This window comes from Elgaria multicarinata, chromosome 8 (genome assembly GCF_023053635.1).
Source record: "Elgaria multicarinata webbii isolate HBS135686 ecotype San Diego chromosome 8, rElgMul1.1.pri, whole genome shotgun sequence".
Taxonomy (NCBI): Eukaryota; Metazoa; Chordata; class Lepidosauria; order Squamata; family Anguidae; genus Elgaria; species Elgaria multicarinata.
The window spans coordinates 4,785,024-4,809,272 of NC_086178.1; the positions used below are offsets into that span (position 1 = coordinate 4,785,024).

The window sequence follows — 24,249 nt, forward strand, 5'->3', positions numbered from 1 at the left end:
AAATCGTACCAGGAGTTTTGGTTACAGAAGGAAATTTCTGATCGCTATCCTGCACTACAAAGAGTGGTTCAGAAGCTCCTGGTTGCATTTCCAACATCATATTTGGTGGAAAGTGGTTTTAGCGTGGTCTGCCTACTTCTCTCCAAGCAAAGAAATCGACTCCAGATTACTAAATGTGGTGATTTAAGACTCATGTGAAGTGACTTTAAACCAGACATTGGGAAACTGGTATCACTTCCTCAAACCCACCCATCACATTAAGAATTTACAGAATAGTGAGGTACTCTACCCTAGTTACTAAATGTGATATCTAATATTCTGAATAATGATTTTTATAGGGTAGGGTAGGGGGCACTGGGCATGAGTTTGTGGAACCAAGGGGGCGGCGACCTGAAAAAGTTTGGGAACCACTGCTTTGCGTGCATTTCTTTGGGCAAATCCATCAACAACAACAGAAAAATCAAGCTACTTCATAACAAATCTTTACCAAAGGGTCCCCTTTTGCTTCTACTCTATTCCTTCAATGGTTACATAGCGGGTGGGGCTTCCAGGTGACTGCAGAGGGTGACTTCGAGGTACCACGGAAAACGAGGCTCCCGTATCTACGAGGGTCCGTATGCGGGTGCCTTCCACCCTTAAGGATACCATGGGGTCCAGACAAGCGTTTTGAGCTTGTAGGGTGGTGGCACTGGACCCCAGTCCCCGTCAGTCCCCCCTTCTACCAGGTGAACTTGGAGTAGGCCCCCTCAAAATCGTAGACCCATGCCAACTGGCCCCACTTGCTGCCCAGCCGTGTGTGTGTGTGTGTGTGTGTGTGTGTGTGTGTGTGTGTGAGTGAACTGATCCTGGCAACAACAAAAATTAAATTAAGGCTCCACACAAATACTGATAGCTGCCTGGCAGGGTTCTTAGACTCATAGAATAATAGAATAGCAGAGTTGGAAGAGGTCTACAAGGCCATCGAGTCCAACCCCCTGCTCAATGCAGGAATCCACCCTAAAGCATCCCTGACAGATGGTTGTCCAGCTGCCTCTTGAAGGCCTCTAGTGTGGGAGAGTCCACCACCTCCCTAGGTAACTGGTTCCATTGTCGTACTGCTCTAACAGTCAGGAAGTTTTTCCTGATGTCCAGCTGGAATCTGGCTTCCCGTAACTTGAGCCCGTTATTCCGTGTCCTGCACTCTGGGAGGACACAGAATTCAGGCTTGCAGCAGTTTTTAATCTAGGCCAGAAGAAATAATAATAATAACAACAACAACATTTCTATACCTTACGTAAGAGGAAAAGAAAGAGAAAGGAGTTTGATTTCTCCGTAAAGCGGACTGTACACAGTTAATTCACTGCTGGGCCTGAATACGAACGAATGCTCTGACATTAGAGTTGGGGTCTTGTTCCCAGGACTTCATCAGTTTCACCCTTGAAGACCCCGTTCACGCTGAGCCACGGTGGTTCAGCGTTTTGAGCTAACCCTTACGGCTTAGGGTGGCGCGTGAGCCATGACGTGGCGGGTTGTGAGAAAAAATTCCTAACCGTAACCCCGGTCTAAACACGCTCACTAACTATTTTATTTCTATTTATTTATTTATTTATTTATTTATTTATTGCATTGGTATACCGCCCCATAGCCAAAGCTCTCTGGGCGGTTCATGTAAGATAAAACATTTAAAAGCAATGTACCAAAATTTAAAACCAAAGAAACATGGAAAATGCGCATACAATTAAAACCACCATTAACAACTTTAGAAATTATAAGCCGAAAAAACAGACCCAGGCTCCTCATTACATATTGCTAAATGCCTGGGAGAAGGGATTTGCTGCCAAAGGGTTAGTGACCCTAACCATGGCTTAGCGTGTTGTCTGAACAGGCCCCTTGGCAGGGTCAACGTCAAGAGTAGGTATGGTTGGGCATCTGTGGAAGGCCCACACTCCAGCAAGGGCCCACTCACAAAAGCCCCCCAGGACTTGCTGCTCCTCTTCCTCACCCTGGTTTACCAGTTTCTCACTCTGGTCCAGACTAGGGTGACCATATGACCGGATTTGCCTGGATTTGTCCGGGTTTTGATGGCAAATCCAGGAGGGGGAGGGGAAATCCAGTTTTTTTAAAAAACAGATTTGGGGCCAGTAGCAAACCCTGTTAACAACAACAGCAGCTTGCAATGAGTGAAGATACAGTCAGAAAAGATATTTGAGGGAAGGGGAGAATGTAACACACAGAGTAGAGCAAAAGTTTCAAAGTACAGCAAAACCTACAAAAGTAGGAGTGAGTGAAGTTAATTTCAGATACACTGAATCTCTCACTTGTTATTTATTTCAGTGATTTTAACATTAAGATGTTACGTAGAACAGATTTGTCTTAAATGTGTGCTGTAAAATCAGACATGTGACCAAGGCTATGTTCAGGTGGGCACGCCCCCTTGGTGCTGGACACGCCCCCTTGGGGGCAACCATGTTGTCCTTCTTTATGGTTTCCAAAATATGGTCACCCTAGTCCAGACAATGGTGATGATGAGAAGGAGAAGCAGGAGAGGCCACAGCTGACTTGCTCACTGGCTCTTTGCCCGTCAATCAAGCAGGTGGGAGCAATGAGGAGAGAGAGGATGAAGAATCATAGAATCATAGAATAGTAGAGTTGGAAGGGGCCTAAAAGGCCATCGAGTCCAACCAGCAGTAGACGCTGGTGACCATGGTGGTGAGAAGGTCAACTCACTGAGGGAGGGGACCCATTGAGAGTGTTTTGCCCAGGGACCCTCCAAAACCTGGAAACTGGCAAGGTTTGAACTGGTATAAAACTAGGGTACGTCGGTCGTGTAGATGTGCCCTTGGACGATCACCTTGGCCCCTGTCGTCCTCCTAGGTACCAAAGGCCACCAACGTCTTGCATTTGAGTTTGGAGCACATCAGTGATCCTCAGGCCCGTCAAGAAGTCTTGCGGTTTCTCCGCCTGCTGGGAAACAGCCACCCGCAAGAGGTGGTGAAGACGCTCCTTAGCTGCTCCCTTCCATGTGATTGGTAAGAGGGAAAAGGCACATAGGCGTCTCATGCTGCGGTGTCTCTGACCGGGAGGGCAGGTCCTCCTTCAAACCTGCCAGTGTCTGATACCTTCTCCACCTTTGCTATCATCATGACTTGCTCCAAGATGGGGTGTTCAGAGAATCTCATTTTTCCAAGGTGGGGTGTTCAGAGAATCTCGTTTTTCCAAGGTGGGGTGTTCAGAGAATCTCGTTTTTCCAAGGTGGGGTGTTCAGAGAATCTCATTTTTCCAAGGTGGGGTTTTCAAAGAATCTCATTTTTCCAAGAAGGGGTGTTCAGAGAATCTCATTTTTCCAAGAAGGTGTGTTCAGAGAATCTCATTTTTCCAAGGTGAGGTGTTCAGAGAATCTAATTTTTCCAAGGAGAGGTATTCAGTTAATCTCTTTTTTCCAAGGTGGGGTTCTCAAAGAATCTCATTTTTCCAAGGTGGGGTGTTCAGAGAATCTCATTTTTCCAAGGTGGGGTGTTCAGAGAATCTCATTTTTCCAAGGCGAGATGTTCAGAGAATCTCATTTTTCCAAGGTGGGGCTTTCAGAGACTCTCATTTTTCCAAGGTGGGATGTTCAGAGAATCTCATTTTTCCAAGGTGGGGTTTTCGGAGAATCTCATTTTTCCAAGAAGGGGTGTTCAGAGAATCTCATTTTTCTTCCAACCTGTGAAGGGGACCTTCCTTTTGATCCGAGAAGTGCAGTGCAGGAAGTTTTGGTAACTGCATTTGACTTGAATTTATTTTAATGTTTCTATGGCCTCCACAGAGAAACTAATTTTCCAACCTTGACGCAAATCCCAGGGCAGGGCTTGGAAGGGGCCCCACAGACTGAGTTCATTGGAGCTTGGTTGCAGCTGGGGGGAGGTATGTGAGGCTGAGTGGGGGAGGGGGCTTGCTTCAGCCACCTAGTTAGTTCATGGCAGAGTTGAGATTTGAACTCAGGACTTCCTGGGTCACAGCTCAGCCTCTTAGTTGCTATGATGTACCTGCAAGTGGCATGCATTATGGGACACGTGAGAGTTGGTGGATTCCAGGCACTGCCAACAGAAGGCATTGTGGAGGTGCTCCATTTTTTCCCTTCCGCTAATGCATTATCTGCGGTGAGAAAAACAATGGTGGGGAAAGCGGTGGAGTTGTCATGAGTGAAAGATGGTGGAATTTGGATCCCCCGCCAAATCCCCCTGAATGGGCAGGGCCATGGAGGAATAACAGCCTAGAAGGAGGGCTTTCTCCGCTGTGGCACCCCAGTTGTGGAATGAGCTCCCCAGAGAGGTCCGCCTGGCGCCTACACTGTACTGCTTTCGTCGCCAGCTGAAGACCTTTTTATTCTCTCAGTATTTTAACACTTAATTTGAACTTAAATTTAAATTTTACTGTTTTAACGCTGTATTTTAAATCTTATATCAATTTTGCTGTGTGGTTTTATCCTGGTTGTGCTTTTAACCTGTTGGTTCTTTTATTGTGGTTTTCATTTTTGTGAACCGCTCAGAGAGCTTTGGCTATTGGGCGGTATAAAAATGTAATAAATAAATAAATAAATAAGCATGCCCCACCTGGAAGCACCATGCGATTCCTGCATCACCGGTGGTGCACCTGAGGTGTCCTGGCTAAGCAGAGTTCAGAAAGTGAGGAGAGCAGTTCCATACAGCTCAGACTCCTGACTTTTTCTTTTCTTTTCTTTTGAAAAACTCGCAGCACCGCCTCTGTCATGTGGCATGCCTTAACGGGTTTCTCTGAGCATTCGCAAAAGGTCCTGAACATCCTGCAGGCCACCCTGGTAGAGCGACCGCTCTACAGCAGTGATCCTGCAATGAAGGCCACCTTGACTCCTCTGGCTGTAAGTATCACGGGGTGGCAGCTCTGAGCCAAATGGATCTCCTAGATAGAAAGCAGGGCTGCGGAGTTACCAAGTTCCACCTCTTCGCCAGATTTAAGTGGGGGATGGGGGCAAGCAGACCTCCGTCTTGGAGCCGTGCGCTCCGATGGCCCTGCAGGGCTTATAGAGGCACCCTCTTTTCTGCTCGGTTAGGACCTCACAGGGCAGTGAGGCACCTTGGGCAGTTGGTGAAGTGGTGAGGCTGTGGATTCTGGGTCCTTGCTAGAGGATGCTAAACTAGGGGTGTGCAAGAATTTATTTCATAGAATCATAGAATAGCAGAGTTGGAAGGGGCCTACAAGGCCGTCGAGTCCAACCCCCTGCTCAAGGCAGGAATCCACCCTAAAGCATCCCTGACAGAGGGTTGTCCAGCTGCCTCTTGAAGGCCTCTAGTGTGGGAGAGCCCACCACCTCCCTAGGTAACTGGTTCCATTGTCGTACTGCTCTAATAGTCAGGAAGTTTTTCCTGACGCCCAGCTGGAATCTGGCTTCCTTTAACTTGAGCCCGTTATTCTGTGTCCTGCACTCTGGGAGGATCGAGAAGAGATCCTGGCCCTCCTCTGTGTGACAACCTTTCAAGTCCTTGAAGAGTGCTCTCATGTCTCCCCTCAATCTCCTCTTCTCCAGGCTAAACATGCCCAGTTCTTTCAGTCTCTCTTCATAGGGCTTTGTTTCCAGACCCCTGATCATCCTGGTTGCCCTCCTCTGAACACGCTCCAGCTTGTCTGCATCCTTTTTGAATTGTGGAGCCTTCTTGAGGGCGTGGTAACAGGGTCTACCAGGATGAGTCCCTGCACACTTCCAAAGTTGCCACCCAACCACAGCCTGGGAGATGCCGGAGGCAGACGCCTGGTGCTCTCCTTTGCCTCAGACTCGCCGTTGTAGTCAGGAGCAAGTGTGAAAGCGGGGTGGAATTCTGTCTGGCCCTGACCCTTAAGCCGAGCAATGTCCACCTTCCTTTCAGGCAACAGCAGCTCTGTATGAGATCCTGAGACGTCCCTCCCCAAGCTGCAGAGAAGTGCTGAAAGTCATGTATCCCACCCTGTCTGTTTCCCTGCTCTGCCAGATCTCCTTCACCCTGCAGTTCACGCCCCAGGAGATCGATGTCTATTGGAGGACCTGCATGCAGCAGAAGGTTCCCACACCCCCTGTGCCTCTGAGGTGCCCCTTCCTTTTGGCTCACACCAACCACTTGGGGGGGGAGGAAGCCAAAGGCAAGGGGTGGAACCAAGAATATGTCCAAGAATATTTAACAAGACATCAAGATTCCTGTAAAAATAATGGGGGTGATGTTTCCCTGTCCTGGACGGGGTTGCACTCTCCCTAAAGGATTGGGTCCGTAGTTTGGGGGTGCTCTTGGATCCAGAACTGTCACTTGAGGCACAGGTGAACTCAGTGGCAAAGAGCACCTTTTATCAGCTTAGGCTGATATACCAACTGCGCCTTTATCTGGACAGAGATAGCTTAGCTACAGTGATCCATGCTCTGATAACCTCTCGTTTGGATTACTGCAATGTGTTATACGTGGGGCTGCCTTTGAAAACGGTCCGGAAGCTTCAGCTGGTACAAAACAGGGCAGCCCGTTTACTAACAGGGACTGTTCAGCAAGACCACATCACGCCAGTCCTTTTACAACTTCATTGGCTGCCAGTCTAGGTCCGGGCCCGATTCAAAGTGCTGGTATTAACATTTAAAGCCCTAAACGGTTTGGGGCCAGGTTATTTGAAGGAACGCCTCCTCCCATATGTACCTGTCCAGACCCTAAGGTCATCCTCAGGGGTCCTTCTCCATGAGCCCCTGCCAAAGGGAGTGAGGCAGGTGGCTACCTGGAGGAGGGACTTCTCTGCTGTGGCACCCCGGCTGTGGAAGGAGCTCCCTAAGGAGGTTCGCTTGGCGCCTACATTATATGCTTTTAGACGCCAGGTGAAGACCTTTTTATTCTCCCAGCATTTTAACAGTCTATAAATTTTAACTTGGTGTTTTAAATTTGTAATTTTGCATTGCTGCTGTTTTTATCTGGTTGAGCTTTTAAATTGTATTTTATATTATGGTTTTATACTGTTATAAGAGCCTCGTGTGGCACAGAGCGGTAAAGCAGCAGTTTCTGCAGCTAAAACTCTCCCCACGGCCTGAGTTCGATCCCAGCGGAAGCTGGTTTCAGGCAGCCAGCTCGCGTCAACTCAGCCTTCCATCCTCCCGAGGTCGGTAAAATGAGTTCCCAGTTAGCTGGGGAAAAGGTAATAACGGCCAGGGAAGGCAACAGCAAACCACCCCACTATAAGGCCTGCAAAGAAAACGTCAGTGAAAGCTGGCGTCCCTCCAAGAGTCAGTAATGACTCACTGCTTGCACGAGAGGTTCCTTTCCTTTCCTTTTATATTGTTGTTTTATACTTTGAATGGTTTTAATTTTTGTGAACCGCCCAGAGAGCTCTGGCTATTGGGCAGTATAGAAATGTAATAAATAAAATTAAATAAATAAATAAGGGATGCACTCAAATTAATTTATAGAGCTTCATCCCGCGGCAGCATTCCACAGTCCTCATCCCAAGCGACACATTCCGGCTCGTCTCTCTTACGGATTTTGCTCTGTGCGCAGGTCTGCCTTGAGGACCTTCAAAGCTCTCATCAGACGGGCAAGTGAGGGGGATCAGGCCCTCATCATGAATAAGAGGAGGGGCTCGGAGCTCCTGCTGCATCACGCGACTCACCAGAAAGGACTCACTCTTTTTGCCAGGTGAGTGCAGGGTGGTTAAAGTCCCACCTGAGGGTACCCTCCTCCGCTGCAGAAAAACAGGTCATTGGGGCTGTTTCTGAAAATGGCCCTTTATCGCCACCATTATGTGCAACATTAGACTTCTGCAATGCGCTCTACATAGGGCTACCTCTGTGCCTAGTCCGGAAACTTCAATTAGTCCAAAATATGGCAGCCAGGCTGGTCACTGGTACACCTAGAGGTGACCACATTACACCAGTCTTAAAATCTCTTCACTGGCTGCCAATTAGTTTCTGGGCGAAGTATAAAGTGTTGGTTATCACTTTTAAAGCCCTACATGGTTTGGGTCCAGGCTACCTGCAGGGTCCCCTTCTCCCGTACAATCTGCCCCGCACACTCAGGTCGTCTGGGAAGATTCTACTTCAGTCTGTCAAAATTAGGCTAACAAGTATTACTCTTCTGCCGCTCCCAGACTGTGGAACGGCCTGCCGGAGGAGAATCGTCGACTTAATAGTCTTTTAGCATTCAAGAAAGCTATCAAGACTGATCTATTCCGGCAGGTCTATCCAGTGGAATTTTAGGATGTTTTAATAACGTATACTATGTTTTCAATTCAGTTTTATGTATTTTATAGTTATTGTTCCCTGTCTCGATCCAAACGGAGAGGCGGGTAAAAATTATTATTATTATTATTATTATTATTATTATTATTATTATTATTATTATTATTATTATGTAAATCAGCCTTCCTCAACCTGGGGCGCTCCAGATGTGTTGGACTGCATCTCCCAGAATGCCCCAGCCAACTGGCTGGGGCATTCTGGGAGTTGTAGTCCAACACATCTGGAGCGCCCCAGGTTGAGGAAGGCTGCGCTATAACATCAGCATTCAACACGTGGTTCAAATTTTATTTCACAGCTCTGAATTCAAGAAGCTGGAAAAGGCTTCCTCTTCCCACACCCCTGACATCAACATGTTAATAAAGTAACTTTGTATAGATTTAATAATAATAATAATAATAATAATAATAATAATAATAATAATGAATTTATTACCCGCTTCTCCCTCTGAATTGAGGCAGGGAACAACACTAAATACAATATAGTACATTTGAATTTGGGAAGCCAATCTTAGCTGGAAGGTGGGGTGTAACTATAATAACCAAACAGGAACAATGAATAAATAAATGCCGGAGAAGCTGAGCCTTGTTGAAAGGTCAAACTATTGCCTGCTGCTCAACTTTGCCACCACTAGAACCAAAAGGACTGGCTGAAAGGGGATAAAAGTGAATTGCAAATGGTTGCTATGCAAACAGTTGCCAGGCAACAAGCCCACTATCATCGGAATCCATGCATTAGGGTGGATTCCTGCATTGAGCAGGGGGTTGGACTCGATGGCCTTGTAGGCCCCTTCCAACTCTGCTATTCTAGGATTCTATGAATCAGTCCGAAGCACTTTGGACCTGGTTCAACCCAGACCGGGCCACTCCAGAGCAATCCGGCGTCAATCTGAATTTGGACTGATTCAGTCCGAATCGCCCCGCTTCAGTTTGAGATTTAGATCTGAAACTGAAGCATTGCACAGCTCTAGGTTCTAGATCCATCCTGCTTACAGTCACACGGCATCAAAATACTACAGTATCAGGGCACAGACACACCCCTAGCCATGGCCACTAACATCTTCCACACTTGAATGGAATCACACGGAAGCCACGTTAAAAGGAAAATCCATCACAAAGCCATTTTTCAAAAAATGCGGTTTTTACGGTGAGAAAACCCGCAGTTGCTGAGAAGGGGACGTCATATGTTGCGCCTGTGTGTCAGAAGCACCACAGTAAATCCCCTGTGTAGATGGAGCCCTGGGGGGATTCCACACGTCATGCCGAGGGTGCTTCCATACACCCCCAGTGCGCACCCAAAGCGATCGTGTAGCTTGCCTGTTCAAAGAGACGAGGAAGAGGCGTCCTTGCCGCTGCCACCGCCACCACCCACCTACCTCCTCGCCGGCCGGGTCGGAGAGCTCGGCGGAAGAGCTCTCCGACCCGGCCGGCGAGGAGGTAGGTGGGTGGCGGTGGCGGTGGCAAGGACGCCTCTTCCTCGTCTCTTCCAAGCAAGCTACATGATCGCTTTGGGTGCGCACTGGGGGCGCATGGAAGCGCCCTCAGTACGACGTGTGGAATCCCCCCCTGGAAAGAAAACATTTGAAAGGCAACTTTTCCTTTTCTTTTCAGCTAGTAAAAGTGGTTGGGGCCCTGTCAATACCGTAAAAACAGCTGGGGACTAGCAATTTCCCTTAAAGTGATTGAGTCCACAACAGAATGAGAATCAAATTGGGGACTTCGCGATGCATTCCTATGTACGTTTACTTGGGAGCAAGCCCCACATGAATGGGATTGTGCTGTCGGTCTATTAGCCACTACTCCACACCAGCTCTGTGGGCTACTCCCATTTCAAAAGATATTTTCGGGATCTCCAGCCTGGGTCCAATTGTCCTTAAAGGCACAGAAGAGTGAAGTGTTTACATATGTGTTCAGAGGATCTCTCATAATCTGCTTTCCTCATGTAGGTGGCCCTAAACCACCACTTAAGTGAGCACATCCAAATTCCTCCTAGAACAGCCTTCCTCAACCTGGGGCGCTCCAGATGTGTTGGACTGCATCTCCCAGAATGCATTCTGGGAGTTGCAGTCCAACACATCTGGAGCGCCCCAGGTTGAGGAAGGCTGTCCTGGAACAAAATGCCATCTTCAGTTTTAATCCCAAAGTATTTAGACATACTGTGTTGAGTGCTGTTGTCGGGGGCAGTGGGGGCAGTGGGGTGGGGGCCAAGAATGGTGTATTTGAGAGAAGGCAGGAACACTGAACAAGAGCACTCCATGCTGCAACATCTTGTTGTGGTCTCACTTGAAATATTTCTATTTTTCAATAACAGGGCACTAGTCAGAAACCAGGAGTGTGAAAAGATGGTGCCCTATCTGGTGGACATTTTGGACTCCAAAGAGGATATACTACACATCATTGTGATGACTTTCTTGGTTGAGGTGAGCCAATTTTGGTGTTTGTTGGAGGAGGAGGAGGAGGAGGAGGAGGAGGAGGAGGAGGAGGAGGAGGAGGAAACTGTTTTTCCTTTTATGGTGTGCATTTCCGTGAATAACTTTCACTACTGAGTGCATTTTTACGTGCATTTTTTACAGGCGAGAACTGTATTGTGACAGTCAAAAGGGGTGGACCTTGGTGTTCACATTTGTTGCAGGTCACTTATTGGTTTGGGAGGTGCGGATTTGGTGAAAATTCAGACAGAACGAAGGTATCGCCCATCCCCCTAGGCTAAACATCATTCAAGCCCCCTTTTCTTTCCAGATGTGCTACCCCGGGAAGCAAAAAAGCAATCGCCAGTCCTGCCCTTTGCTCTCTCATTCCAGCTCCTTAACCGGAAGACCTTTGATGATGATGCAGAAGACCTCATCATCCACCAGCTGTGCAGGCAGCTGAAGGCAAACAGAGCTGAACTCAGGTCCCTTTCCCTCAGCGGCATGCTCTACCTGAGCATTTATCCGCAGAAGGTGAGACAGAGCACGCCTCCTGTGCTGCCCTTGAGTTCCTTGGTGCATGGGCCATGGTGGTCATGATGGTGATGAGCTGCCATTGGTCCATCTAGTTTAGAACTGTCTATTCTGATGGGTCTCCAGGGTTTCAGGCAGAGAAACGTTTCTTCTCAGCACTGGTTTTAACTTCAGATGCAGGGGATTGAACCTGGGTCTCCCTGCATGCAAGGCACGTGATCTACCCCGAGATGGAAATGATGTTACATCTGCTAATGAAATAAAAATCGAGCAGAAAGCAGCCTGGACTCCTTCCAGATGAATGGCTTCTTGTGCTACGTATCCAAAAGCATTGTGCAGCTATTCTTAGGGTGACCATAGAATCATAGAATCATCGAATAGCAGTTCGAAGGGGCCTACAAGGCCATCGAGTCCAACCCCCTGCTCAATGCAGGAATCCACCCTAAAGCATCCCTGACAGATGGTTGTCCAGCTGCCTCTTGAAGGCCTCTAGTGTGGGAGAGCCCACCACCTCCCTAGGTAACTGATTCCATTGTCGTACTGCTCTAACAGTCAGGAAGTTTTTCCTGGTGTCCAGCCGGAATCTGGCTTCCTGTAACTTGAGCCCGTTATTCCGTGTCCTGCACTCTGGGAGGATCGAGAAGAGATCCTGGCCCTCCTCTGTGGGACAACCTTTTAAGTATTTGAAGAGTGCTCTCATGTCTCCCCTCAATCTTCTCTTCTCCGGGCTAAACATGCCCAGTTCTTTCAGTCTCTCTTCATAGGGCTTTGTTTCCAGAACCCTAATCATCCTGGTTGTCCTCCTCTGAACACGCTCCAACTTGTCTGCGTCCTTCTTGAATTGTGGAGCCTAGAACTGGACGCAATACTCTAGATGAGGCCTAACCATGAGCTCCATCAGATGAGCGTTTTATTTCACACTCATTACTGGGTGCTCACAGACTTTTGCAGGTCCCTCTAACAACGTCGTCTGCCTCCTGCGCACCTCCTACCCTTTCTAGCCTTCTTTGCACCACAAAAAAACCACCTCAGTAAGTCTTATTTATTTTAAAGACGGAAGTTGCTGCTATCTCTTGCTGTGTGCAGGAGCAGCAGCAAGATCAAAACAGCCCACTGAATGGGCCATGAGCATGTTGTTTACGTCCTCTTTCAGAAGAGGAAGTAATGAGGGACAAATGTGCGGGCAGAAAAATGACGGTAAGCAAACACAATTTTCCTTGTCTGATGGAGCTCCGTATGACAAGGAGGGCAGGGCTCCTGCATCTTTAATAGTTGTATAGAAAATGGGATTTCAGAAGCTGTCATTTGGACGCATGCAGCACCTGGAGAAATTCCCTCTTCATCACAACAATTAAAGCTGCAGGAGCCCTGCCCTCTTTTGTATCTGCTCACGGTAGGCAGGGCTCCTGCAGCTTTCACTGTTGTGATGAAGAAGGTATTCCACCAGGTGCTTCATGCATACAAGTGACACCTGCTGAAATTCCTTTTACAATACAACGGTTAAAGATACAGGAGTCCTGTCCTCCATTCCATAGGGTCACCCTAGATATTCTGTTGTTTTTCCTTAACAGGTTGTTGTTGTCCTTTGTTTTGTGGAAAGAAAAAGGTGGAAGAAATGACGGGCGAACATGGGAGGGTTATATGTGGAAGTTCGTCTGTCCCTTCCCCCCATAAAATTCCATGAATGAGGCAGGTCAATTGCATGAGAAAAGCCTCATCTAGAAGCATCACTGGACCCCACTCAAAACAGCTAAGGATTCAAAACAACTCAGTGAAATGAGATCGAAGATCAAATACATGTCTTGGATTCTTAAAACTCAAAATTAGCTATAGAAGGGGTGGGGATATTTTTCAGTCCATAAACCAAGTTCCAATCTGAGAAAACTCTTGGGGGCCACAATCCATCTGTGGCCATGGCCGGAATGTGATACTAACCAATTTTAAGCCTACTCAGAAGTAAGCAGGCCAAACCTCTGAATGTCTGCTCAGAAGTAAGCAGAAATGAATCATTCAGCAGCACTTTCAAATAGCAACCCAGACACCAAGCCTCTGAATGTCTACTCAGAAGTAAGCAGGCCAAACCTCTGAATGTTTGCTGAGAAGTAAGCAGTAATGAATCATTCAGCAGCACTTTCAAATAACAACCCAGACACCAAGCCTCTGAATGTCTACTCAGAAGTAAGCAGGCCAAACCTCTGAATGTTTGCTCAGAAGTAAGCAGAAATGAATCATTCAACAGCACTTTCAAATAGCAACCCAGATACCAAGCCTCTGACTGTCTACTCAGAAGTAAGCAGGACAAGCCTCAGATGTAAGCAGGACTGAATCACTCAGCACCTTTCCCCTGCAGGAAAATCTCATCTCTGATCAGCAGCTGATGAGAGATGAGAATTTTCCGGAGCTGGTCACTGAAAAGGGGTTCGGAGATAAGAGCTTTTCCCTTCTGGGGAGAGGGGCAGCCCTTGAGGAGGAATTGGGTGGGGAATCCCTGCAAGCCAAGGATCCCACTAGGCCAGGGCTACAGAATTCTTTATGCAGTTGTGTGATAAAACTGTGAAAGTTGTACATGAGTAGTAGATGGCACACCTTACCACTCTTCTGGGTCTCCACGTGCAAAACAGAGGCACGTGCTGCTTTGCAAAGTAACAAACCAGACAGCATGCCTACTTTGCAGAGCTGTGCGATCTATAGCCCAACTACCTCGTCATCCGGCAGTCCCGTACCCTCACATTTTGGCATGGGAGGAAGCAGTTAGTAGTGAAGGTGTGGCTTTAAAGAAGCCTCCTCCCTCTGCACCAGTGGAGGCTCTTGGCTCCAAGGTCAGTAGGGTGGTGGATCCGCTCCGGGTTTCAGTCAGAACCAGTCAGAAGGCTGAACAAGCTCTCAAAAGTGCAGAACCACCTTGGACAGCTCCTTTAGAGTTCTGACTGGTTCGACTGAAACCAGGAGTGGATTCACTGCTCTGCTGATGTTGCCACCACCAGCGTCTCCTGCTCTTCACCTTCTTCTATTCCTAATGATCAGCAGGAAGAGTGGACTTTCATGTTTCCCTGGCTCTTCTGTTTTGCCTTGGAGATGCCCGACTGGCCCTCTCATCTCCTGCAGATGGCGAAACTGAAGCCAGCGCTGGCGAACATCTTGCAAAGGCTGAAGGAGACCAACAGAGAGATCAACATCAAGGCGCTCAAAGTCCTGCCGTGTCTTTTGAAGACTCTTGCAGGCGAGGAGGTGAACTTCCACACCTTGGAGGTGGCTGCCAGGGTGATCCCCCTGTTTGATGATGTGAGTCAGGACGGTCATGAGTATGTGTTGGGAGGGATGTATGCGTGTGCAGAAAACGGGAGGTGACTGGGCTGGTTCAGAGATCTAGTACTGGGAAAGGTACTTCACTGTTGATCGTCCTGGTACTACTTCTCCCTCTCCATCCTTCTTATTGTCCTTTTTCTTCCATACTGCTGATACTTGAATTGGAGGAATGTGTAAAGCGCAGGAATTCCTAGTCCAATTTTAAGGTAGTGCGTGACCACTTTTGTACTGGGTTTTACTATCTCAATACTGGGCCTACCACATAGGACCTCCCATCCAATGACCCTCTTGGGTCTTTAACACACACACACACACACTCCATTCCCAACAAGAAAGGAAGAACATAAGAATCACAGAATAGTAGAGTTGAAAGGGGCCTACAAGGCCATTGAGTCCAACCCCCTGCTCAATGCAGGAATCCACCCTAAAGCATCCCTGACAGATGGTTGTCCAGCTGCCTCTTGAAGGCCTCTAGTGTGGGAGAGCCCACAACCTCCCTAGGTAATTGGTTCCATTGTCATACTGCTCTAACAGTCAGGAAGTTTTTTCTGATGTCCAGCCAGAATCTGGCTTCCTGTAACTTGAGCCCATTCTTCCGTGTCCTGCACTCTGGGAGGAGTTCTTTCAGTCTCTCTTCATAGGGCTTTGTTTCCAGACCCCTGATCATCCTCATTGCCCTCCTCTGAACCCGCTCCAGCTTGTCTGCGTCCTTCTTGAATTGTGGAGCCCAGAACTGGACGCCATACTCAAGATGAGGCCTAACCAGTGCTGAATAGAGAGGAACCAGTACCTCGTGCGATTTGGAAGCTATACCTCTATTGGGCCAGATTATTATTATTATTATTATTATTATTATTATTATTATTATTAATTGCATTTTTATACCACCCAACAGCCAAAGCTCCCTGGGCAATTCACAAAAACTAAAACCATTCAAAGTATAAAACAGAGTATAAAAACATAACATAAAATACACATTAAAAACATACCATTAAGACATCTTGAAAACATCAGGATTTAAACTGATGCAGACAGGAAATTGACAACTCCTTGGCCAGTCAGCCCAAAAACACTTTAGTTGGCTCCATCAATCCTACCAAATTGGAACTGGAAGAATCCTTTTTGCAATACTTACAATTTTGAACAATACCATGACTCCCTGAATTTCCTTCACTCTAAACACATTGAGCACCTGTTCTCCTTAATAACCCTTGTTTCCAGCTATTATTTTTCTCTGCTGAAGATTGGGTGCTTTATGTAAAGAGATTCCAGGCGGTAATGTTCCATTTCTCTTTGGATTTTGCATGTAGCACTGCATGTGTATGTACGTATTTTGCATGCAGCCCAAGCACATCACTATATAACTATGAAGCAGCTAGATAGCACTAATTTGGTACTAGTGTGCAACTGCTCACAAAGAGATTGGATTATGTGGCCAAGTATTCCTCCAGTATCCACATCACAATAAGAGGAGCACCGTGCAAACACCAGGAGGCCATCCTTGGTTTTATTCATTCCCACAAGTTATTTTCAAGCATGAGATTTACGGGTGCAATCCTGAATCTGGTGACATCCTGGGAACGGCCAGAGCCAGCTCAAGCTATTTTGCGGTCCAGGCTGACATTGATTTCCTATGCGTCAATTGCCCTCCATACTTCAGATCCCATTGTCCCAAGGTTCTGGGGAGAATTGTATTCCCACTAGAGGAATTTTAGGAGTTTTTTGGATCTCAGGGAATCCTGCATCCATGTTAGTTTGGATCCAAGCCCTTTAGTTGCACAGAGCAACAAAACTTTGACAGGATTTCTCCTCTCTTCTCGGCACAGGCATCCCACAAAGTGAGGCTAGCAGCCATCTCCACCTTCAAAGGGCTGTACGAGGTCATCAAAAGGGGTGGCAAGGAGCAGATGAAAGAGCTTGCCCTTCAAAGCCTGGTGCCTCTGATGGTGCATCTCCAGGATGACAGCGTCCCTGTGACCAAGGTAGGCTGCAAAGTACACAGTAGGGCTGTGCACGGACCCCCCCCCCCCGATCCACTCCGCACCCGATCTGCAAATTCCAGATCGGGCCTGCTCCGCCCCGTGTCGATCTGCCTATGGTCCTCTGCGGAGCTCCGGCTCTGAATTGGAGCTCCGCAGCGGTGCCAGGTAAGCCCCCCCTCTCTCCTCCCCCCTTACCTGCGTCTGTCGCGTTCTGGAGGCTGCTTCAACTGAGCCCGAGGACTCAAATGGTCTTCCAGTTTGAGTCCTCGGGCTCAGTTGAAGCTGCTGCCGGAACATGACGGACTCAGGTAAGACCTGCGTCCGTCACGTTCCAGCAGCGGCTTTACCTGAGGCTCAAAGCAGAAGGGCAGGCTGCAGTTGCGGCCTGGTCTTCCGGTTTGAGCCTCAGCCTCAGTTGAAGCTGCCGCCGGACTGCAACAGAGGCAGGTAAGCCCCCCTCCCCTCTGCCCCCTTACCTGGCTCTGCCACTGTTGCCACACGGACTGCGCCAGCGCCAAGTAAGCGCCCACTTACCTTTTTTTCGGAGCTCCAGATCCGCTTGGATCCGCTTGGTCTTGATCCTCTTCACCTCGATCCGCAGCCCCTCCCCCGACCCACTTCGTCTCTGCCTTTGTCGGATGCGAATCAGGCTGCCTCACTATTGCTTCTACGCTCCCAAGCGAAGTGGAGGACATCCCTAGTACACAGTTCCGGTGTGACCTCTACTAGTGTGGGTCCTATGGGGATTAATTAGAATAAAGCTTGCAAAGATATAACTGAACAAGCATGTCTTTAGTAAAAATTGAAATTATATGAAACATGCAACCATTTCCCAATACAGCTGCAACAATTAATCTCTCTGAGACCAAACAAAAATATGGAGGTGGTTGGGTTTTTTTTTTGCAACTTTGAAGTCCCAAAGTGTCTTTGGTTTCACAAGATGTTCGATATTTCAGCAGTCCCATTTGCAGATTCCTTAACTTCAACCACGGGACAAGCTACGATTTGTAGCTTATATATTGTAGTTCAGGGTATTCGCTCTGCAAGAAAAAGATTAATATAACAAATATCAAAAATGCAGAAATATTTCCGCATCCCCTTGCAATTCTGCAATACGCAAGTATCAGTTCAGTTTACACAGTAAATCTGCCTTCTCACCAGCATTGTTACCAGTTGCTATTGCTACTACTCCTCCTCATTGCTGCCATTTGGTGGCTAGCTTGGCAGAGATCCACCACCATTGCATTTGCCAGAGCATAGAATCATAGAATAGCAGAGTTGGAAGGGGCCTACAAGGCCATCGAGTCCAACCCCCTGCTCAATGCAGGAATCCACCCTACAGCATCCCTGACAGATGGTTGTCCAGGTGCCTCTTGAATGCCTCTAGTGTGGGAGAGCCCACCACCTCCCTAGGTAACTGGTTCCATTGCCGTACTGCTCTAACAGTCAGGAAGTTTTTCCTGATGTCCAGCTGGAATCTGGCTTCCTTTAACTTGAGCCTGTTATTCCGTGTCCTGCACTCTGGAAGGATCGAGAAGAGATCCTGGCCCTCCTCTGTGTGACAACCTTTCAACTATTTGAAGAGTGCTTTCATGTCTCCCCTCAGCCTTCTCTTCTCCAGACTAAACATGCCCAGTTCTTTCAGTCTCTCCTCATAGGGTTTTGTTTCCAGAAAGACAGGTGAGCTAGCAGGCTGCAACATAGGAGCAGCAAGTCCTGGAGGCGTCTTGTCAGTGGGCTCCGGTGGAGGTGTGTGCCCTCGGCAGGTGCCCAACCATACGTACCCCTGACACCAGCTTGGGAGTATACATGCAGACAGCCAGGTCCTCTGGCTTGTACTTCAGACAGGGAAGGATTAACTCTGGTGTATGTTCCCATGGGTTCCTCACACTCACACACGCTCACACAGGCTTCATACACTATTGACACCTGTTAGTAGCATTCCAAAACGTGCACCCGCAGCCCCGCTAGACAATCCCAGAAAGAGCTCACACACTTTTTTCACAGGATGAGGAGTCTCCTGATAGCCCTGCTTGAATCACAGAATCATAGAATAGCAGAGTTGGAAGGGGCCCACAAGGCCATCGAGTCCAACCCCCTGCTCAATGCAGGAATCCACCCTAAAGCATCCCTGACAGGTGGCTGTCCAGCTGCCTCTTAAAGGCCTCCAGTGTGGGAGAGGCCACAACCTCACCAGGCAACAGATTCCATTGTCGTACTGCTCTAACAGTCAGGAAGTTTTTCCTGATGTCCAGCTGGAATCTGGCTTCCTTTAACTTGAGCCCGTTATTCCGTGTCCTGCACTCTGGGAGGATCGAGAAGAGATCCTGGCCCTCCTCTGTGTGACAACCTTTTAAGATTTTGGGGAGTGCTATCATGTCTCCCCTCAACCTTCTCTTCTCCAGGCTAAACATGCCCAGTTCTTTCAGTCTGTCTTCATAGGGCTTTGTTTCCAGACCCCTGATCATCCTGGTTGCCCTCCTCTGAACACGCTCCAGCCTGTCTGCGTCCTTCTTGAATTGTGGAGCCCAGAACTGGACGCAATACTCAAGATGAGGCCTCACCAGGGCCGAATAGAGTGGAACCAGGACCTCCTTATATAGATGGGTGCAACTGCTGCTGCAGTGAATTTGATTGGACGAACTTGTTTGAAAAATAAGGGAAGCTGATTGTGAACTGCTGCTCAGCACCAGTTTCCATTGGCTGGGAATGTATGTCGGTTGGTTGCCCAAGGTCTGTGATTTCTATTGAGGAATTCCCTCACACAGTTGCTTGATTCACTTGTTTGCTGATGCTTTGTCCCTGGAGCTCCTCACTCTCGGAGAATCTTGAATTTGAGGTGTTCGTGGCAGCAATGACACAAACCAGGATTCCCCTCTCCCTTCTTCTGCAGGCATGCTGGGCTACTCTGAAGAGAACTGACCAGTTTCTGAAATCCTTCATCCAGTTGTCAATCCAGGAAAGTGAAGTCCGGAGCTTCTGCACAAGGCTGGTGAGTGGTCCTTCTTTGAGGTGGTGGGACCCTTTTCTCTACAGAGGCTGATGAAAGGGGAGACTCCATGCCAGCCTTCCTCAACCTGGGGCGCTCCAGATGTGTTGGACTGCATCTCCCAGAATGCCCCAGCCAGCTGGCTGGGGCATTCTGGGAGTTGTAGTCCAACACATCTGGAGCGCCCCAGGTTGAGGAAGGCTGTTCCGTGCTCACTTGTGAGGAATACATTGCATTTTGCCTTGAAGAAAGAGAAGGAGCCCTCCATCTCTCTCTCTCACACACACACACACCCTCTTCCCCCTTTCGGTCCCGCCTCTAGGTAAAGCGCTACAGAGAACAAGGAGAAGGCATCCTCGTGGAGCAAGCGTTTGCTTACCTGGAAAACCCCCGCAAAGCTTTGAGAGATGAAGCGGTCAGACTGTTAGGCAAGCATCATCAACATCACCAGCCCCCCTCAATGTACATGGTACACTTTACACAGTATGTTTTAGCAACAACAACATAAAGATAGTTCTCTGCCCCCACAGAGCTTACAGTGGGGCAGGGAACTATCTGCCTTGTTTTCCCTGTTGAACTATCTTCAACAGAGGAAACGAGAGAGGTAGAAGGGAACAAGGGTCAGAGGTGGGCAAATTCAGTGACACATAGACTTTGGTTCAACTGGGGATGAGGATTACAGGGCAAGATTTCCTTAATCGTTTAGAACCTTTATTTTGCTTTCTTGGTGGCAGACCTCAAGGGTTACCTCCTCCGTTCCTTAATTTTTGCTCACTTCTAAAGTGAGCCAGGTGCCCACTCTAAAAACGCTGCTCTTTCTCTTTCTATGATGGGGTTAAGCATTTTGACTTCTCCTAATTCCACTGGCATGTGCAACTTGGTAGTCGTGGTGGTATTGCTTGGTGCCAAAAAATTCCTGGGCTGAGAACCTTGATCCTCCCCCACTGCCCACTTCTGCCCCACTCACCACCCACTTATATTACACTAGGCTCTGATTGGGCCTCCTCTGGTCAGAGGGCCTTGGTATTCTTGTAGAAAAAAACCACCTAAAGTAGATCCCGCAAGGCTGAAGTCTGCCCATCCCGGGCCTATGGACTCCAACTGTCTGCTATATAGAGCTCTAAGTTCTGTTGCTCAGGCCGAGGGAAGGTGTCGTAAATCACCAGCGTTGCGAGATAAGCAGTCTGGAAACATCAATAAACAGTCCTTAGTCGTATACCAAAAGTATCCGTCTGAAGCCGGGTCAAACAATACCAGGCTCAGGAATTTATTTTATTTATTACATTTTTATACCGCCCAATAGCCGAAGCTCTCTGGGCGGTTCACAAAAATTAAAACCATCATAAAACTACCAACAGGTTACAAACACAAATACAAAATACAGTAAAGCACAACCAGGATAAAACCACGCAGCAAAATTGATATAAGATTAAAATACAGCGTTAAAACAGCAAAATTTAAATTTAAGTTAAAATTAAGTGTTAAAATACTGAGAGAATAAAAAGGTTTTCAGCTGGCGACGAAAGGAGTACAGTGTAGGCGCCAGGTGAATCTCTCTGGGGAGCTCATTCCACAACCGGGGTGCCACAGTGGAGAAGGCCCTCCTCCTAGTAGCCACCTGCCTCACTTCCTTTGGCAGGGGCTCGCGGAGAAGGGCCCCTGAGGATGACCTTAGGGTCCAGGCAGGTACATATGGGAGGAGGCGTTCCTTCAAATAACCTGGCCCCAAACCGTTTAGGGCTTTGAATGTCAATACCAGCACTTTGAATTCAGCACGGACCAATGTGCAGAAGAGTCATCAAAGTCCTTTCAAGTCAGGTTACGTTCAGGCAAGGTAAAGGAGCTGGTATGCAAGCAACGAGGACAGAGTACCGAACACAACAATTGCTTCTAGCACCCACTCAGTGCCTCTGGCTTGCCTTATATTGGGATGGTGATGATTAGGGATTGAAGTCAGCTGTGTTGGCCTGCAGCTAGCTTCTGCCTCTTGCTGTGAAGGGCCACTCCCCAAACACTCCCGGGCGCAGCTGTTCCTCCTTCCTGCTCTATCCCAAACTGAGGCACAACAGAGAGCAGCAGACCTTGGAGCCCTATATAGTAGACAGTGGCTGAGTTCGGACGACACGCTAATCAACTGGATGGGGGAGGCAATAGGAACAGAATGGGAAACAACCATTGATTAGCGTGTCGTCCGAGCTCAGCCAGTGACACCCAATTGGCTTGCTGAGATCACCTGATTCCAAGGACCAGGAGGATTCTGGTGCATGGCATTAGTGCCCTAGCTTGAACTGCCTTCAGTTCCCGCTTAGAAATGTCGGAGGCTTCCTTAAAGCCTTGTCGGGCCTTGGCCCAACTTGGTCAGTACTGTCTGTAGCAGCTTTCTCTAGCCTGGAGCCCCTCAGAAGTGTGGGACGATCACTCCCATGGTTGGCTGAAGGATTTTAGAAGTTGTATGTCATCCAACACATCTGGCACTAGGGGAAGTGCCTGGCAACAGCTCTCCATGGGCCCATAGAGATAAGAATTCTAGGGATTGAACCAGATACCTTTTGCATGCTAAGAGGGTGCTCTACCGTTTGATCACGGCCTTTCCCTCAATGGCACCAGTACAAGGAGCAGTGAATCAGGGCCTGAGCTTAACTGAAGCAGAGTTCCTGGTCCAAGTCCTATAGCCCCTGGCAAGCATTTTGCTGGATTCATCCCTAGGGTGACCATATGAGGAGGGCAGGGCTCCTGCAGCTTTAACTATTGTGATAAAGAGGGGATTTCACCAGGTATATATTTATATATTGGGTGGGATAGCGAATACCTTGGAAGACAGAAACAAACTTCAAAGTGATCTTGATAGGCTGGAGTGCTGGGCTGAAAACAACAGGATGAAATTTAACAGGGATAAATGCCAAGTTCTACATTTAGGAAACAGAAACCAAATGCACAGTTACAAGATGGGGGATACTTGGCTCAGCAATACTACAAACGAGAAGGATCTTGGAATTGTTGTCGATCGCAAGCTGAATATGAGTCAACAGTGCGATATGGCTGCAAGAAAGGCAAATGCTATTTTGGGCTGCATTAATAGAAGTATAGCTTCCAAATCACGTGAGGTACTAGTTCCTCTCTATTCGGCTCTGGTTAGGCCTCATCTAGAGTATTGCGTCCAGTTCTGGGCTCCACAATTCAAGAAGGACGCAGACAAGCTGGAGCGTGTTCAGAGGAGGGCAACCAGGGTGATCAGGGGTCTGGAAACAAAGCCCTATGAAGAGAGACTGAAAGAACTGGGCATGTTTAGCCTAGAGAAGAGAAGATGGAGGGGAGACATGATAGCACTCTTCAAATACTTAAAAGGTTGTCACATAGAGGAGGGCCAGGATCTCTTCTCGATCCTCCCAGAGTGCAGGACACGGAATAATGGGCTCAAGTTAAAGGAAGCCAGATTCCAGTTGGACATCAGGAAAAACTTCCTGACTGTTAGAGCAGTACGACAATGGAACCAGTGACCTAGGGAGGTTGTGGGCTCTCCCACACTAGAGGCCTTCAAGAGGCAGCTGGACAACCATCTTTCAGGGATGCTTTAGGGTGGATTCCTGCATTGAGCAGGGGGTTGGACTCGATGGCCTTGTAGGCCCCTTCCAACTCTGCTGTTCTATGATTCTATATATACAAACGACACCTGCTGAAATTCTCCTTTCAATACAACTGTTAAAGATACTGGAGCCCTGTCCTCCTTTTCATAGGGTCACCCTACTCATCCCCAGTCTGTCAGAACATTAATTTCTTTCAGCCTTGTTGGCATTTAGGGAGGGGCTGCCCTTTCTGGCCGTGAAGGTTACTGCTGTTTCCATCCCCAGAAACCATCGCTCAGGAGGCAAAGCACAAAGAAACACTTGAAGCCATTGCTACTGGTGAGAAGAAATTGGATTTTATCTCCCCTTTGACACCCCTTCCCTGCTTGGGCCTTGCACCGTTATCTCCTTCTGGGTGTGAAGCACGGACTGGTTGGCGGTGCATTTTGCTGCTGCTTCTGGGCTGCATATTTCCACGCCTCACGTAGGGCATCTTCAGTATCATGCTGTTCTCTGCTTTGCCTTCCTCTCCCCAACTTAGTCCTGAATCTTGCAAGCCTGAATGCTAAACCATCCAACATCTACCTGGCAGCATCTGGGATTATGGAGACAGTGGGGCGTGAACCGCCGTCGGAGAACTTCCTGGACAGATACTTCAACAGAATCAGAATGATCTGTGGGAAATGAGAACTGCTCCTTTGAGGAGGGTGGGGAAAGGTAAATACTGAGGAAGGAGAAACCCAAAAGCATTATTTTCTCTTCCCCTGCCCTTTTTATCCAGCAAATTTAAACAAAAAAGAACTTGGGCCCAATGAGGGATTAACTGTTGGCCGCCATCTTGGATTGCCAAGCATGATGGTGCCTTTATTTCTTTGTGACTAGCAAGCGTAAGCATTTTTGGAAGTTTGCTTTGCAGGCACTGCTAGTTTCAATACCGGAGTGAAACCAGTTGGATTAAGGGTTGCCAGGTTGGAGGGCACCAGATTGGGGAAGGTTGATCTAGGGCCTGTTCCGTCCTGGACCTGCTCTGCTGGGAATATTCTCCAACTTGAACCTCTTGTTGTTTTTTGCTAACTCCATGTTTCCATCTCCCTAGTCTGGACTTGGACCATCCCTGCTGTTCCTCATCACCCGGTTGGACGCTTGTCCTGGATCACAGTTCTGTCTGCATATAGCAAAAGGCGCTGCTGCTGCTCCGACTTTTATTGGACATTTTGATCCCCTCGGTCCTCGGGTTCCTC

At 48.1% G+C, this 24,249-nt stretch overlaps 1 protein-coding gene across 1 annotated transcript; it reads left to right on the forward strand.

Annotated features, from left to right (window-relative positions):
* Positions 1-5,897: 5,897 nt before the first annotated feature.
* On the forward strand, positions 5,898-23,631 carry LOC134402370 (maestro heat-like repeat-containing protein family member 7). Its single transcript, XM_063131786.1, has 10 exons — positions 5,898-6,055; positions 7,491-7,628; positions 10,538-10,646; positions 11,028-11,168; positions 14,274-14,450; positions 16,301-16,456; positions 19,350-19,448; positions 19,768-19,914; positions 23,294-23,347; positions 23,550-23,631. The coding sequence occupies exons 1-10, from the start codon at positions 5,925-5,927 to the stop codon at positions 23,553-23,555; spliced, it is 1,158 nt and encodes a 385-aa protein (XP_062987856.1). The 5' UTR covers positions 5,898-5,924; the 3' UTR covers positions 23,556-23,631.
* Positions 23,632-24,249: the final 618 nt, after the last annotated feature.

What these genes read in the sequence shown, in the direction of transcription:
- LOC134402370 (XM_063131786.1), top strand. Translation starts at nt 5,925, where the DNA reads ATGTATCCCACCCTGTCTGTTTCCCTGCTCTGCCAGATCTCCTTCACC. An exon ending in ACAGCGTCCCTGTGACCAAG is followed by an intron (nt 16,457 to 19,349) that starts GTAGGCTGCAAA and finishes CTTCTTCTGCAG; the next exon opens with GCATGCTGGGCTACTCTGAA. An exon ending in AGCCCCCCTCAATGTACATG is followed by an intron (nt 19,915 to 23,293) that starts GTACACTTTACA and finishes TTCCATCCCCAG; the next exon opens with AAACCATCGCTCAGGAGGCA.